The sequence below is a fragment of the Bison bison genome, unplaced genomic scaffold, assembly GCF_000754665.1.
Source record: "Bison bison bison isolate TAMUID 2011002044 unplaced genomic scaffold, Bison_UMD1.0 scf7180017864533, whole genome shotgun sequence".
Classification (NCBI taxonomy): domain Eukaryota; kingdom Metazoa; phylum Chordata; class Mammalia; order Artiodactyla; family Bovidae; genus Bison; species Bison bison.
Window position 1 is genome coordinate 16,802,314 of NW_011495082.1, and position 17,852 is coordinate 16,820,165.

General features: G+C 38.5%; 2 protein-coding genes across 2 annotated transcripts in view; one reads left to right on the forward strand and one right to left on the reverse strand.

Moving 5' to 3' along the window:
- Positions 1-6,617: 6,617 nt before the first annotated feature.
- Positions 6,618-17,852, reverse strand: part of GIN1 (gypsy retrotransposon integrase 1) — a 30,105-nt gene continuing 18,870 nt past the window's right edge. The window contains exons 5-8 of the mRNA XM_010831982.1: positions 15,110-15,301; positions 14,847-15,020; positions 14,111-14,396; positions 6,618-7,303 (exon numbers count right to left, since the gene is read on the reverse strand). Coding sequence (XP_010830284.1) covers positions 7,029-7,303; positions 14,111-14,396; positions 14,847-15,020; positions 15,110-15,301 — 927 coding nt within the window. The 3' untranslated portion in view covers positions 6,618-7,028. The remainder of the gene's footprint in view (positions 7,304-14,110; positions 14,397-14,846; positions 15,021-15,109; positions 15,302-17,852) is intronic.
- Positions 12,860-17,852, forward strand: part of PPIP5K2 (diphosphoinositol pentakisphosphate kinase 2) — a 105,827-nt gene continuing 100,834 nt past the window's right edge. The window contains exon 1 of the mRNA XM_010831976.1: positions 12,860-13,053. The gene's annotated coding sequence lies outside the window, so the exon portion shown is untranslated. The remainder of the gene's footprint in view (positions 13,054-17,852) is intronic.

Below are 17,852 nucleotides of genomic sequence, written 5' to 3' on the forward strand. Positions count from 1 at the left end.
TGGACTATAAAGAAAGCTGAGCACCGAAGAATGGATGCTTTTGAACTGTAGTGTTGGAGAAGCCTCTTGAGAGTCCCTTGGACTGCAAGGAGATCCAACAAGTCCATCCTAAAGGAGATCAGTCCTGGGTGTTCATTGGAAGGACTGATGTTGAAGCTGAGACTCCAATACTTTGGCCACCTGATGCAAAGAGCTGACTCATTTGAAAAGACCCTGATGCTGGGAAAGATTGAGGGCAGGAGAAGGGGATGACAGAGGATGAGACGGTTGGATGGCATCACTGAGGGACCTGAGTCTGAGTGAACTCCAGGAGTTGGTGATGGACAGGGAGGCCTGACATGCTGCAATTCATGGGGTTGCAAAGAGTTGGACATGACTGAGCGACTGAACTTAACTGATGCAATATTTTTCCTTTTATATTTGACATATTTCACTTAGCATAATTTCTTCAAGGGGTAATCATGTGGTAGCATTATTCAGAACTTCATTCCTTTTGAAGGCTGAATAATATTCCATTGCATGTATATACCATGTTTTCTTTACTCATTCACCTGTCAGTGGACACTTGGATTGTTTCTACCTTTTGACTATTGGATAATACTACAGTAAACATTGGCATGCAATTATCTGTTCCTGTTTTCAGTTCCTTTGGGTATATACCCAGCAGCGGAATTGCTGGGTCATATGATAAGTCTGTGTTTAGGTTTCTGAGGAAGAAACAGAGTTTCCCGTAGTGGCTGAACCGTTTTATACTTTTACATTCCTACCAGTAATGTACAAGGGCTGCAATTTCTCTACATTGTGTCATCAACACTCGTTATTTTCTATTTCTTTTTAAAAACTATCACAGCCATTCTAATGAGTGTGACGTGGTATCTCATTTGCATATCTTTGAGAAAATGTATAATCAAATCTTTTGCCCATTTTTAAATTGGGTTCTTTTTGTGTATTGAGTTATAGGAGTTTTTATATATTCTGGATATTATGGTTTTTTAATATTGCATAAAAACAAGTCATTACCTTTTTAACTAACTACCTCAGGTATTAACTACCTCAGGTAAAATGGGTGATTATTAACATAGTTAGTGATCAGTGAGGATTCAGTGGAAGTCCTGTTCTCAAACTTGAGGCGGATTTGCTGCTGACTTGCTTCTAGCTATGACTAAGTCACATAACCACCACTATGATGGTTTCATCACTATTTACCACATAATTTTTTTAATGAATTGTATATATATGTATGTGTATATATATATATTTATATATGTAAGGATTGAATTCTAAAGGGAAAGAGTAAAAGCACAGAAACCCAGAGACTATAGATTACATGTTACAATGCAGTAGGAAAGCATGCTGGAAGAACCATTCCAGTGAGTACTTTTCCCTTCACTTCTACTTCAAAATAATTCACAGGAAGGAGTGAAGTCGGGCTCCGTTCCCTTTAGTTTCTCTTCTGTTCTTCATTTCATGGGACCTCTTATCAGAACAGAAGCTCTACTGGGATGTGGAGGTAAGGAGTGAGCAAAGGTATCACTGGCTATCTGGTCTCCTCTAGCTACCTGCCGGCCCAAGGAGATGGCTCTGCTCACTCTGCTCTTGGCAAGGACCTGCACAGCGCGGACAATGAGATGCTCAGACGAGGCAAGTCCACTGCACCGAGCGCACCTTACTTATTAATGAGTTCTGCGTGAGTACACAAAGGAGGTAGTGTTGGGGGTGAGGAAGAAATTGGGTGAGGAGGACAGGGAGGGATCAGAGGAAGCGGGAGAATCCGGCAATCTGGTCCTCACACTCTGGGCAAGCTACCAATTTAGATACTTTTTCATTTGATGGCACTGAATTGACCTTTCCCTGTTTAATTGTAACACTGCACAAAGCTGGCATTGCCCTCTCAATCACAAATTCATCTGTGGAAAATAAAAGTTTGAAAAAAAATTTGCTTCTTAAATGCTTATTTTGGTGTTTAATTACTCATCAACATGATTAGAAACTCCAACTGGAAATGGCCCAGTCCTTTCCAGACCTCTGAACAAAACCTTATTAGAACTTTCTATACAGTCAAAAATAAGTGGAAGAGGCTTAAGGTAAGGGTCCCAAACAAGATGTCTATGCAAAAGGCTATCATTGAGATTTTAAGACTGGATATAAGTAAAGAAATGTATTCATTAAGAACTACAGGTCACTGTTTCACTATCCTATTGGACTTCAAGGTGTAGGAAGGCGGAGAGATTTCTCATTGATATATCCTTAGTGCCAGAACAGCACACGGACATAATACATATCTTTTTTGAGGGTATGAATGAATCTCATAACTAGTAAGTTTTGTTTTGTAAACCTTAATGAGTTACCTTTTTAAAAGATGGTGCTATAAGAAAAATTTTATACTAGAAATGTTTATTATGATATTTAAAAATAACGTTTCAAGTGAGGAAATTACTTTCATTCCAAAAGTTTTCTTTAGTATACTCAGCATTTCCTGCTACATCACGTTTTCAAGTGTTCATAAAAAACACCACAAGGTGGCATACAAAGCCTCATGAAGACAGTGCTATTGTTTTTGGTCAAAATTTTACTCTCTGCTTACAGAACAACTCCCTTAAATCCTGGTAAGAGGGACTCACTCTGGGCTCTTGGCTTAAGGGCTGTGCTCCATTCCCCTTGACAGTGTCTCTCCACTAGAGTGAGAAGCTCACAGGGCTCAGCGATGTGCCCCTTTCCCCCTTTCCCACCTGGAGAACCTCTTCAAAGGCCTCCCTCTGCGGGGTGGACAGAGGCAGAGATCACACTGCAAAGGCTTGGGCCGGTCTGAGGCTGCATCTGCAGGGGCTCAAATGGAGGAGAGGCGCGGCAGGGGAGGGTGGAAAGGGAGGATGAGACAAAGGATGCTCGGAGGCCAGCTATCCCTGCTTTGCTACTTACTCATGTCAGGCTGAAGGAGTCTAAGAATTCGAGGAAGCTTGAGGCATATTTGCTGACGTAGGAACAGCTTATTAGCTTGACTTATCACTTCTAAATATTTAGGTATATGGTATGTAAAAATCTATTTTCTCTCTTGACAGGGCCCTGTAAACATTAGGATAAGATTATGTGTATGTATCTAATTTGTAGGTATTACCTGTGTATTTGTTTATTTAATATCTATATTTGGAATCTACATTCAAATTCTGAGGTTTCAATAATAAAATCAGCATTTTTATTTGAACAGCTTATATTCACTATCAGGAAATAAAGTAACTTTCAGTATAAATGGCCTTTAATAAAATCTGGAAAAAAGATGAGTTTTGGCAGTCACTGCAGCAATCCACCAATACCCTAGTTTTCCTCCTTCCAAGGCATACAATAGGACTGAATTAGGCATGGCTACGTGGCTAGGTTCAATGGCACCCCACTCCAATACTCTTGCCTGAAAAATCCCATGGATGGAGGAGCCTGGTGGGCTGCAGTCCATGGGGTCGCTAAAAGTTGGACACAACCGAGTGACTTCACTTTCACTTTTCACTTTCATGCATTGGAGAAGGAAATGGCAACCCACTCCAGTGTTCTTGCCTGGAGAATCCCAGGGACAGGGGAGCCTGGTGGGCTTCCATCTGTGGGGTCACACAGAGTCGGACACGACTGAAGCGATTTAGCATCAGCAGCAGCAGCAGGTGGCTAGGTTTTGTTTTTTAAACTTTTGTTTAGACTCTTACACAGAACGATTGTATTGAGATATAACTCATAAAATTCAGCATTTTAAAGTATACAATTCAGTGGATCTTAATATTTTCAGTTACATATCGATCACCCATTAACTTTAGAACACTGCTATCACTACAAAAAGAAACCTGTGCCCACTAGCAGTACGTGACTAGGTTTGACCATTGTGATGAGAGTAAGAAGGATGCCCAAGTCTTTTCACAGCCAGTGTTCAGTTCACCATGCTCTCTCCTTGCCATGGTGATGGGGGTATTCCAGAAGTCAGTATCTTTCGGCCTGCATCCTGGAGTGAGGATGAAAATGGAGCCTTAATGAACCAAGAGGGTGGCTAAGAAGTAAAAGTCTTGTTTTAAGCCACTAAGAATTTGGGGTGATTTGTAGACAGAGTGTAGTGGAACCCAACATGATCAGTGCACACAGGATGAAGGTCTGTGTGAGAAAGTATTTAGCGGAGGCAGAATTCTAAAAGAAAAAAAAGGTTTAGAAACTGTAATTTAAAATGACTCACTACTAATTACCCTGTTACAGTGGAAAAAGATTTACTCAGATATTGAAAAAAAAAGTTCACTTCATTTGAGTTAAGAAAAGGAAACTTGACCACTTACATTTACCAAACAAGAGTTCAGTATGACTCCATCATCAACTTTGTTCTGCTAATGGGAGAAGGACAAGAATCACTACTTGAGACAACTATGTTTTCTTAAGGCTTCTTTCTGAAATTCTATGTGGAATCTATTTGGTCGGTAATGTAAGATGAAGTCTTTGATTTCTTTCCTCTAATCATTTTTCCTTTTCAGTTCAGTTCAGTCGCTCAGTCGTGTCTTTTTGTGACCTCATGGACTGCAGCACGCCAGGCCTCCCTGTCCATCACCAACTCCCAGAGTTTACTCAAACTCATGTCCATTGACTCAGTGATGCCATCCAACCATCTCATCCTCTGTCATCCCCTTCTCCTCCCACCTTCAATCCTTCCCAGCATCAGGGTCTTTTCCAATGAGTCGGTTCTTTGCATCAGGTGGCCACAGTATTGGAGTTTCAGCTTCAGCATCAGTCCTTCCCATGAGCACCCAGGACTGATCTCCTTTAGGATGGACTGGTTGGATCTCCTTGCAGACCAAAGGACTCTCAAGAGGCTTCTCCAACACTACAGTTCAAAAGCATCCATTCTTTGGTGCTCAGCTTTCTTTATAGTCCAACTCTCACATTCATACATGACTACTGGAAAAAGCATAGCTTTGACTAGATGGACCTTTGTTGGCAAAGTAATGTCTCTGCTTTTTAATATGCTGTCTAGGTTGGTCATAACTTTTCTTCCAAGGAGCAAGCGTCTTTTAATTTCATGGCTGCAGTCACCATCTGCAGTGATTTTGGAGCCCAAAAAAATAAAGTCTGACACTGTTTCCACTGTTTCCCCATCTATTTGCCATGAAGTGATGGGACCAGATGCTATGATCTTAGTTTTCTGAATGTTGACTTTTAAGCCAACTTTTTCACTCTCCTCTTTCATCAAGGGGCTTTTTAGTGCTTCTTTGCTTTCTGCCATAAGGGTGGTGTTATCTGCATACTTGAGGTTATTGATATTTCTCCTGGAAATCTTGATTCCAGCTTGCACTTTATCCAGCCCAGTGTTTCTCATGATATACTCTGCATATAAGTTAAATAAGTACAGTCACAATAAACAGCCTTGACGTACTCCTTTCCTGATTTGGAACCAGTCTGTTGTTCCATGTCCAGTTCTAACTATTGCTTCCTGACCTGCATACAGATTTCTCAGGAAGCAGGCCGGGTGGTCTGGTATTCCCATCTCTTTCAGAATTTTCCACAGTTTGTTTGATCCACACAGTCAAAGGCTTTAGTGTAGTCAATAAAGCATAAGTAAGTGTTTCTCTGGAACTCTCTTGCTTTTCCAATCATCCAGCTGCTGCTGCTGCTAAGTCACTTCAGTCATGTCCGACTCTGCACAACCCCATAGACGGCAGCCAACCATCCCTGGGATTCTCCAGGCAAGAATACTGGAGTGGGTTGCCATTTCCTTCTCCAATGCATGAAAGTGAAAAGTGAAAGTGAAGTCACTCAGTCGTGTCCGACTCTTAGCGACCCCATGGACTGCAGCTTACTAGGCTCCTCCGCCCATGGGATTTTCCAGGCAAGAGTACTGGAGTGGGGTGCCATTGCCTTCTCCAATGATCCAGCTGCTGCTGCTGCTGCTAAGTCGCTTCAGTCGTGTCTGACTCTGTGTGACTCCACAGACAGCAGCCCACCAGGCTCCCCCGTCCCTGGGATTTTCCAGGCAAGAGTACTGGAATGGGGTGCCATTGCCTTCTCCAGTGATCCAGCAGAGGCTGGCAATTTGTTGTGTATGTGGCTTGTATGATCTATAATATATAGATGGCTTGTATGATCTGTAATATATAGATCATATATGATTTATAATCTATAATATAGATCATACAAGCCACATACACAACAAATTGCCAACCTCTGCTGGATCATTGGAGAAGGCAATGGCACCCCACTCCAGTGTTCTTGCCTGGAGAATCCCAGGGACGGAGGAGCCTGGTGGGCTGCCGTCTGTGGGGTTGTGCAGAGTCGGACACGACTGAAGTGACCTAGCAGCAGCAGCAGCAGTTGGATCATTGGATCCAGCAGCAGTAGCAGCAACTATTATAGAAATTATAGTTTAAAATCTTTAATATCAGTTATTTTATAATTTACTTTTTTAAGACTGCAGAAAAAAATTTATTCATGGATGCTTTTGACTTTAATATATACTATGGAAATGTACACATTTTCAATCCAATATATAGTTTCAGATCCTAATCCTTAGCCTGTCTATAAGGTGAACTTACCAATACACTGTAGGAGCCCATTAAGTAACTACAATATTTTTAGATGTTTCAATGACACAGGAATAGGTTTCATTTAACACATTCAATAAATATTTATTAATGCGGTTCTAGGTAGTTCAAACAGTTTTTAAAAGGGGGGAATATTTAAAAAAAAATTGAAACTGAAAACATGGTAACAATACCAAAGTTTTGAGTTGGAATTTAGTTTACTTCCTAAGAAGCAAGCATGCTTTGCCTGTTGTGTTTGTAGAAGAAAAAATAATATCCATATATTACATGCTTCCTTTGCCTAAATATATATATATCCATATATATATACAAAAGAAGAACAACTTCAGATAAATAATTACAAAATAAACCTTCAGGATTTAGTCATTAAGAGTTTGTCAAGATACTTTTTCTATGTAATCTTTTTGAATGGAAAAGATAAGATTCAAGGTGATGTATTCTCTAAATAGCACTTTAAATGAATTTTTGTGTTTATTAAGTTAAGTACTCAAGGACTTGGTTTGAAGAGTCCAAGAGACTAAAAGTCTGCTTTTCAAGAGCATTATGATCTTCCATCAATGGAGAGATTTTGGCATTTCTGTATTCTAATAGTTCACGATCCTTGCTTGACGTCAGTAACTCACTGTCGTCTACTCCAATAGCCGCATCTTCCACCAGAATACTTGCTTGGTATGCTCCAACTGGCAGCTCGGGCATTCCAACATAGTCATGATCCGCCACCACTGAACCGTGTAAGAGATGGAGACTATCTGAAAGAAGGAACACAAGTTTGCCTTTTAGAATTATAATTAAACCACATTCAAATGAAATAATATAAAATAAGGAATAAAATCGCAAGTAATACAAATTAACTATCAAGATTAATTTCTGATGGGTTCTCATATCTCCTAAATAAGTACACGTCGAAGAATGAATAAAATGATATATGAATTTGATGGCTCATACATACAGAATTCAGGAGAGATCAAGGAAAGCCAGACTTTTTAAAAAAAATAGGAATAATATAAAGGGATGGGTTTTTTTTTTACAAGTTAAAAATTTTTTTATTGTGGTACAATTGATTTACAATGTTGTGTTAGTTTCAGGTGCACAGCGAAGTGAACCTGTTATATACATATACATACACCCAACTTGTTTGGGGTTCTTTTCCCTATAGGCCATTACAGAGTATTCTCTTGATATGTCTTTGGTAGGTGTAAGTGAGGGGGTGGAAAGGGCTGAGAATCATGGTATAGGTTAAAAACAAAAGTTCTAAACTATATTTTTGATGTTGATGATATCCTTAATATATATCTCAAAGCATTTCTGGATGCATTTATGGGGTCCTGAAAGATACACTAACAAATGGAATTGTTAAATCCTTATATTTACAACTTTAGGTAATTCTTTAATCTTTATAGAATTCATATTAGGACAATAACATCAAATTGTCACACTATGAAGTGATTAAACTACAATGAAGATAAAGTTCCTAGAATCAGGTTTACATAAGAGGTATATGAAAGTAGGCAGGCTACAATGGATCAGGTGAATTAGCTTACTTAGGTCTAATTTAATATTAAAATGCTCATGAACTTTCAAGGTGTAGCTAAATCCATACTAAAATACTGACAAGGAATTTTCCTTCTCAGTATTTTATTCTATTTTCAGCAAATTTATCTTCACTGTAAGGGAAAAAAAATGTTTAAAATGAGGGTTAAACAGATGGCAAAGCAGCAGAATCTTTATAAACAAAGGTTAATGTAGATAAAAGACTTCCACCCTACATAGTATTTTAATTCATTACAACAAGGAACTACTCCACTACCACTGATTAGCTTCCTGGACCCCTGTCATCTCTTTTTGAATTTTCTCCCAAAACATTAACAGAATCTCTTAAAGATTTTAATAGCTTAAAGAACCCTCAAATTTTAAGTTCAAGAAAGAGCAAAAGGAACATTAATAGCTCATTTAGACTAAAGATCAACGAAAGTTTCTCAAAGCAGATAAATGTGCTAATATATCCCAGAACATGATTCCACCATACTTATCCTCATACTAATATTGGAAGGACTGATGCTGAAGCTGAAACTCCAATACTTTGGCTACCTGATGCGAAAAGCTGACTCATTTGAAAAGACCCTGATGCTGAGAAAGACTGAAGGCGGAGGAGAAGGGGATGACAGAGGATGAGATGGTTACATGGCATCACTGACTCAATGGACATGAGTTTGAGTAAACTCTGGGGAGTTGGCAATGGACAGGGAGGCCTGGCGTGCTGCAGTCCATGGCGTTGCAAAGAGTCAGACACGACTAAGTGACTGAACTGAACTGAACTGAATATGTGAAAAGCTAACTGAATCTATTCCAACCCTGTAAGTCACACATTTATGAACTTTAAATTTACAAACATCAAAAGATCAAACAAAGCTATGCTCTTTCCTAACAGGTGGCGTAAGTAGACTTGGGCTTGTATGGACATTTAGTTTTGCCCATTTACTTCTTCATTAGGGAAAGTGTACCTGGTATTTTAGTTTTAAGAGGTTTTCTAAGTTTAACCTCACCAATTGTTATTAATGCAAAAGCAGTAATTACATTGAAAATGCTGTTAAGATACACATAGTTATGATGGAAATAAAAGTATGGATAATTGAAGGTGATAACAAAATGATTTTTCTATGTTAGTAGGCAATGAAATGCTGAACAAGAGAACAATTCTGAAAGATAAAAAAAAATCATGCAACCCAGGAGATGTGCTATGCTCAACAGTAGCAGGAAAGAGGAAAAAAGGATCAGTGAAATTGAAACACCTTTAGAATGTGTTCTAGAGGTTCAACACCAAAGTTTGCTTTTAGTCTGTTAATATCAGAGAAAGCTAGGTAGTCACTTGGAAAGTTAGGCGGGGTAAGAATGACACCTGCTGATGACACCTGTCTAATAAGTCTTGGAGGGTTTCAGAGCCCTGGGCACAACGTCACCAGGTACGAGTGAGGGCGATTACTATAAGCATGTTAAGTATTTCCTAACTGGATCTCTGCAGAGATCTTTGACGAAGGAAGTTTTCTGTCTCAAAATGTTTTTCCATACAGATAAAGCAGGTCTACTATAGAAAAATACGTCCAGTAAACATGTATCAACAGGGAAACTATGGACAGATGCAAAGTTTTTAGAAGTTATCCCTTTGATTTCCTGAAAATGCATTCAAAGACCTTGAGTGTAAGCATCTCCTAGTTACACAGACTTTGAAACAAAAGGACTTGACCAACCTCACTTGTTTGTAAAAGACAAGATCTTCCAAATGTAAGTAACCAATCTACATCTGATGTATACACACACTTTCTTAAGTAAGCTTTAAAGTAACTTAGTGAGACAAAACTGCAGCTAATCAGGATTATATTCAGCAAAGTCTACAGAAGTTACTCTATATGGAATGGAAAACTACTCTGGAGATTTCAAGTTGCCTTTGTACAGAAAAAACAATTCTCATTCATTTGGAAAGGTCAAATATGTTTCCATCCTACTTTGTTCTAAACCTAGTACAGCCAACAGAAATGTTCTTTAACTTCAAAAAAGATTACCAAAGATTTACCAGAAAGAGATTTTTGAGGCCTTACATGAATGCTGAAATAATACTATTTTAGATATATTGGATTATTATAAAATATATAACAAATTATTTTCACCTACTTTTTTTTAACATGGTTACTAGAAAATTTTAAATTATATATTACATAGTTTTTTCATTATATATCTATTAGTACTAATCTAGAATAATCCTGAGTTAAGGATAAAGAAAAGAACAAGGTAAGTTTTTGCCCCCATTATAAAGAGAGATAAACAAAACCATATTAAAGGACTAGTCTACTCAGTCACATTACATGACAGAATTTACCTAATTTTTATTTTCTCATTCTATTGATTTAGTTACTAATATAAATGCTTGATGAAAGCATTATTTCAGTTTTGACCAGACTGACTGATTAAGTCTTTAGTTTCTCAGAAGGAGAGGTATTTTCAAGACATGTCAAGAAGGTATTATCAGCAGTTTTGACATACTTTTCCTTATTTAGTCTTAGAGTAAAAAACAAAGTGAGGTAAGAATATTAAAATTTCCCTAAGGAGAAAAATTAAAACCACGTATTAAAACCAAGGCCTCAGAAAAGTCTCAGTGATTTGGATTAACTTATTTTTTCAAATAGAAAAAATATAAGGTTTCATGACAATTTTCTCATTCTGAAATGAAGTGTCTTGACTAATCTATACATGGTCTGATATCCTAAAACTAGCATGATGTGTTGCCATACTAGTGCTTTTCTCATGATAAAATAAATAACTATAGTTTGATACTACTTAATTATTGTAGTAGATAAACCAGTACTAACAGAGAACTGAATGATTCTTATTTTGAGATGACATAACTAAGAAGTCAAAGGGAGGCGCTGTGCAGGAACTACAGTTGGTGTTCACACCCCAGGGTTTGCACCACGGATATGGAGGTGGGGAAGAACAGGGCCATTTCATACAAGGGACCTGGGCACATGTGGATTTTGGTATCCACAGGGGTCCTGGAACTGATTCCCTGTGGATACCAACAGATGACTGTGCATTAACAATAAAGTCAAACTTTATTTAATATAGGGACTGAGCTCTGTTTTCTATTATGAGTGCAGACCATAACTGTGTTAGGCAGAATGCTGCTGCTGCTGCTGCTAAGTTGCTTCATTCGTGTCCGACTCTGTGTGACCCTATGGACACCAGGCTCCTCTGTCCACGGTATTCTCTAGGCGAGAATACTGGAGTGGGTTGCCATTTCCTTCTCCTGTTAGGCAGAATAGTGGACCCCTAATGGTAGCTATGTACTAATTCATTTACCTTGTGATTACGTTACCTAACATGGTAAAGGAGGATTAGGGTAGTGATGGAATTAAGGTTGCTAACCAACTGACCAATCAACCTTAAAGTAGAGAGGATATCTTGGATTATCAGGATGGGCCCAAGCACAGGTGTCCTGAAACACAGAGGATGAAGGAAGAATAGGAGGCTGGAGTGATATAATGTGAGAAGAACTCTACCCCACTGCTGGCTTTTAAGACAGGAAGAGGACCACAAGTCAAGTGATCTGAGCAGCCTCTAGAAGGTGGAAAATGCACAAAACAACCCTCTTGAGCCTCCAGAAAAGAACACAGCCCTGCCATGCCTTACTGTAGCCCACTGAGATCTATACCAGATTTCTAAGTATAGAACTGTGAGACAGTAAGTGTTTTAAGCCACTAAATTTGTGGTAAATTGTTATGGCAGCAATGGGAAACTTATTAAAGAATAAAAACCATTTCTCAAACTGTGAGGGGCAATCAGACCAGGGCCTTTAGGGGAGGCAGACACATACTGATCACGATAATTCCCAATCAAAACAAAATTACTCAAAATCTATGTCACATACAATAATGGGGAGTCGATAACATTTTTCCACTCAAAGGAAAACATTATGACTATGAACAGACACGATGGTATGGCATAAAATTTGTTAAAATAGTCTTGAAAAGGTGCCTGGAACTGAACTAGACAGACAGACACACAGGCCTGCTTAAAACAGCAATGAGAAACACTGCCAGCCTAGTACTGAATGTGCCCCCTCTCAGTATGGATGAGAAGTTGGCAACAGAAGCATGTCTGTTCCGGCTGGTGAGCTTTACTGCAGTTACGACATCTCGAGGCTGGTAAGAGCAACAGTGCAGACAAATTCATAGTCCTTTTGGCTACACTATGTTCAAATTTATGTCAAAAGAATGGGATGACTACTCAGAGGCATTATATTTACTTTAAATTTAATTCAAAGACTTTAAAATCAGCTTTTGAGGTGAAGATTTTCAGGAAAATATGTGCTACCAAAGGAAAAGGTGATAGCAATCACACTTGTTCTGAATTTCTACAAATAAGAGAAATACACAAAAACCGATCAGAGTAAACAAGAACCAGACTTCAGCTGGATTAGTACTTCTTTTGATTAATAAGAAAAAACAATTTTACCCATCAATCTCAGGTTCCTTATATGTACACTAGAACTAATTTTGCAATTTCCCTTGTATTACTGGAAGAAGAATCTGTAGAGAATTTAAGCATGAAGCAAAAATTGTATTGCTTGTTTAGAAATTGTTCTATTCAGCTGGATTCTGAAATATTCAGTTGTAGCAGAATGTTAGGTCTCCTTAAGAAATGCTTTGGCAAGAGCAAGTTACAAAATGGTGAAACAGATCCTGATGCAGTAACATTTTAAACAGAGGTTTTGCATTAATTTAGGAAGGTTAACACATTAGAAGGAATCAAGTCCTGAACACCAAGGATTGAAGGGAAAATCGGAAGAAAGGACAACCTGCACCTTATAACCTTTTGTTCCTACTTAACTGGCAGAAGGAAGAAATCATAAAGGGTAGCTTAGAACTGAGAAGGCACAAGGAATAGAAGTGCTTCTTCTAACAGAGAACGAAGGTGCTGGGAGCTTTCTGAGTTGGAATGGTCCAAGGTAAGTTTACTACAGCAACTGGTTCTGTCACAAGCAGAAAGAAAGGCACTAAGAGCTTTTAACATGAGAGTTGTGACCCAGATCAGAAACAGTTGAGCAGCCTCAAGGGCTTCATATCCTAAGAAAGAGGGTCATCTATTATCATTATTTTTTAATTATTACTTATTATTTACTTAAGACTGTTAAATAACACAGTTGTTTATACTGTTTTAAAAGGCACTAAATTGTATCTTTATTAATTGTTACTCAGATTCAAAAAATTTTGAATTATTTTATCTTTCTTTACAGAAAAAACAAAAGTAACTAGCTAAGATACCAATTTATTCCCTTTCAGTTACCTACCTCAAAGAAAGTCTAGAAAGCAGATACTATAGGACAAAATAAAAGCTTCAATAAAGTAGGATTTAAACTGAAAGCCATATCAATTAGCTCTAGTCCATGAAAGAAAGTATTAGAGAAGATCAGGATATCTTAACTATTCAGATTCACATTGTGGAGCAAGTAGCATCATCTAGGGTGCTGTTCACCTCTTATAACAGCGCATCATTCTCAGAACCTCTCACTCACCTTCCCCTGCATTTACCATGGCCGTTTTAAGATGCAACATTAAAAATCAATCACATTTTTAAATGTCCCCTAATATATTTATCTCACAACAGAATTCCAGATAGTGTTTGTTTTGGCATTATTTATCTTAGCTACTATCATGTCATGCTAAGAGTGACAAAATATTCTGAAAGTGCAAATAATGAACACATAATTCTTCCCTCTATGAAAGATGTCCAGTGTCCTGCACATGAACGGTGGGGAGAAGTGTGTGGAAAGTACACTAGAAATCAAAATAAAATCTCTTACAAACCTGACAGCTTCAGAAACCATATGTTAATTAAAACAACACTCTTTGGCCTCCAACATTGTACAAAATTTTATAAGAATGAAAAGGGAAAATAAAACCTAACCAAAGGAAAAGCAGGGAGGAGGAGGAGAGATTTCTTATAATTTAACTTCTCTATTCATTCAAAGAAAGTACAAATGTAGAGAGGTGACAGATGTTTACCTTGTTCACCCGATTCTCTGACATAGGGCTTCAGGTGGGACATCTTGATAGGTCGTTTAAGTCTAGCCCCAGAGCTGTCTCGCAGAACAGCGCCCCCGTTCTCCGTAATGTAGTCTATGACACAAGGGCCGACCCATTCAGACCGGAAGCGACCATCCTTCCACCAGTTTTTCCTCTGCCTTAACACTTCATGACCCACTTTCAGATGAAATGGATTTAGTTGCTTCGGTTTCTTTTTAACAATGATTTTGCTTTTATTTAGTTCATGACAATTGTTGTTCTCCATCTGCAAGTATTAAAAAAAAAGGGATGAAACAGCTATAGTTTCTTGAAGGCAAATACAGATAATATTATAATAAAAATATTACTGAGATGCTACTGAAAGCTATGGAAGAATCCCACTTAATTTTTTAAAATAGTATTTCAAAATCAGTATTACCCCAACTTTATAAAGAAAATAAAGTAATATGAGAGGAAGTAACAGGCCCAAGTTAAACAACTGGGAAGCAAGACCAGGGGTTTGAATTCAGCTGCACCTTCATTCCAAAACACATGGTCCTATTAATGTCTCTCAGAATTTCATAGCTAATAAACACAGTTTAATCAAGACATGCAGAATTCAATAGAAAAAATTTGGTTTCAGTGTGTATCATATGTATGTGTGTGTGTATATATACTGAAAAAACTTTTTTGTATCATTTTATAGACTTTATAGTTTTTTTTCTATTAGAATCACCTGGCCCACTGAAGTTGTCTTATTCTCCATTATTTTATCAGCTTCTTTAATTGCATCTAGAATTTTGGCAAACATACTTGTATTATCACCATCCACTTCACGAATATCTGAAGATTCAGGCATGTAAGGATTTCGATTAAACATTTGAAAATATGGTGTATTTTTAGTAGGTTCCTGTCAAGAAAAATAAACAATTTGTAATAAAACATGCAGCCAAGAGATAATCATAACTCAAAAGTACTGAATTATAAACAGATACATACCAAGTGAGTGACGTTGAAGGCGAATGAAACAGCTGGCAGGTGGTCATCCCAGTCGTTTGGGTAGTCCACACAATGTTTGGAAAGAAAGGTTTTGATAGTGCTAGGTGTACTTTCAGCTGGATTAATTGTTTGGGAGGCATGAGAAATAACAATTTGCTTTGTGCCAAACAATTCACATAGCTCTCCATTGATCTGAAAAATACATAAAAACAACAGTGACTTTAAAAGTCTGTATTTTATTTTTCCCTTGATGGAAAGGTTTCAAAAGAATTTAAATCTTGCCTTTTCCTTGACCATTTGTTTGCTGTGTCAGTGGCTAAGTCGTGTCCGACTCTTCTGCGATCCCATGGACCATAGCCCCACTAGGCTCCTCTGTCCATGGATTTCTCAGGCAAGAATACTGGAGTGGGTTGCCATTTCCCTTCTCTAGGGGATCTTCCCGATCCATGAATCAAACCTGCATTTACCGCCGAGCCTGGGAAGCCCATTCCATGAAGGGTAGTTTGGTGAAAACTGGACAATATCTAGAAACTAGATTACTGTCAGGAAAGCAAAAAATGAGTGAGGGGCCACTATGGACTCCCACATGTTGCAGATTCTCACTTTTCTCCCAAGATACATTTCCATACCATGTGCAACACACAGTCTTCTGCTTTGTTGATTCAGGAGGCTATTATCAATTTATACATATTAGTAAAAGCTTCATTTCTTTCTTATTGGATGGAAAAAATAAACAAAAGCTCTAATATTGTCATTCCTTATTTTGCAGATGACTGCTACCTTAGTCAAGGTAGGCAAGTTACAAAACCCAATCAAGGCTCAGGGGTTCAACTCAGAAATTTTACTACTTGCTAGGACAAGGCCAGCTACAGGTCAGGGTGTCTCTCCAAAGCGACTGTCCTCCCCTAGGTACCTCAACAATCCCGGATAAGAGAAAATCCACTATCGCTTAGGGTCACACCTGAAATATTCAGCTGATTCTCCAGAGAAAGAATAAGACTGGAAGAATGAAGAATTGAGCATGAGGTTTTCAATACTTTGGGTTGAAAGTGTCACACGTTCATTCATTTAGTTTCTCTGGCCAAAAGTGCTACTTGGGTTTACTCACCTGCAAGAGGCTAGGACAGCCTATTTGGAAGGCTAGGAGAACTAGTTATTGCTGAGCACCAATCACAAAACAACAGACGGTTATGCATATTTTAATCACTAAGCTAATAATGATAACACATACTGAAACACAAACTGATAATAACATAATATAATGATAACACAAACTGAAAAATTTAAAAAACAAATCTGTAACCTCATTGCTCTTAAAAACCCCATACAACTTGTATGGTTAACCATACAAATTTTTGTTTTAGCTTCTTTACATTTTTTAATTTTCTAAAAAAATTTTTTTAATGTATTTATTTTTAATTGGAGAATAACTGCTTTACAGTGTTGTGTTGGTTTCTGCCATACATCAGCATGAATCAGCCGTGAGTATACATATGTCCCCGCCCTCCTGAAACTCCTTCCCACGTCCCAGCCCATCCCACCCCTCACGGGTGTGAGTGCCCCAGGCTGAGCTCCCTGCGTCACACAGCAAATTCCCACTGTGTCTTACGTGTGGCAATGTGTGTGTTTCACGTGTGGCAGTGTGTTGTTTCAGTGCTACTCTTATCAATCTATCCCGCTCTCTCCCTCCCCTGCTGTGTCTACAAGTCTGTCCTCGATGTCTCTGTCTCTACTGCTGCCCTACAGACAGATTCATCAATACCACTTTCTAGATTCCATATATTTTTTACATAGTTATACACACAAAATATGTATGTATAATATATGTAATAAAATCTTTTACCCAGATTTTTAATCTAACCAGAAAACATATGCATGCGTGTGTGTGTGTATATGTGTCTATACGGCTCTTAATGGATCTCTGGCAAATTGTTTTATAAGAGTTAGTTTTGAGTTGCAATACTGCCAGGAATGTAGAGCTGTATTATTTTATCTGTAGTCTGCTGCTGCTACTGCTGCTGCTAAGTCGCTTCAGTCGTGTCCAACTCTGTGTGACCCCATAGACAGCAGCCCACCAGGCTGCCCCGTCTCTGGGATTCTCCAGGCAAGAACACTGGAGTGGGTTGCCATTTCCTCCTCCAAGGCATGAAAGTGAAAAGTGAAACTGAAGTTGTTCAGTCATGTCCGACTCTTCGAGACCCCATGGACTGCAGCCTACCAGGCTCCTCCGTCCATGGGATTTTCCAGGCAAGATTATTGGAGTGGGGTGCCATCGCATTCTCTGATCTATAGTCGACTTGATATTTTTGTTATTATTACTATTTTTCTTGATATGGATAAACAAAACATGAGTGCCTTACTCATTACTATTCGGTTTGAATCTTTTTTCATATTTTTATTCCCTCTTGTGAATTACATTTCTGTCACTGACTCAGTTTTTCGTTTGAATCTTTTATAATAAAGGCAGTAACACTTTCCTGCATGAATCTGCATTATTTTGGTTGGCCTGTTTCTTGGCCTTTATGTTTTGGCTATTTTCAGTTCAGTTGCTCAGTCGTGTCCGACTCTTTGCAACCCCATGAATCGCAGCACGCCAGGCCTCACTGTCCATCACCAACTCCCGGAGTTCACCCAGACTCACGTCCATTGAGTCAGTGATGCCATCCAGCCATCTCATCCTCTGTTGTCCCCTTCTCCTCCTGCCCCCAATCCCTCCCAGCATCAGAGTCTTTTCCAATGAGTC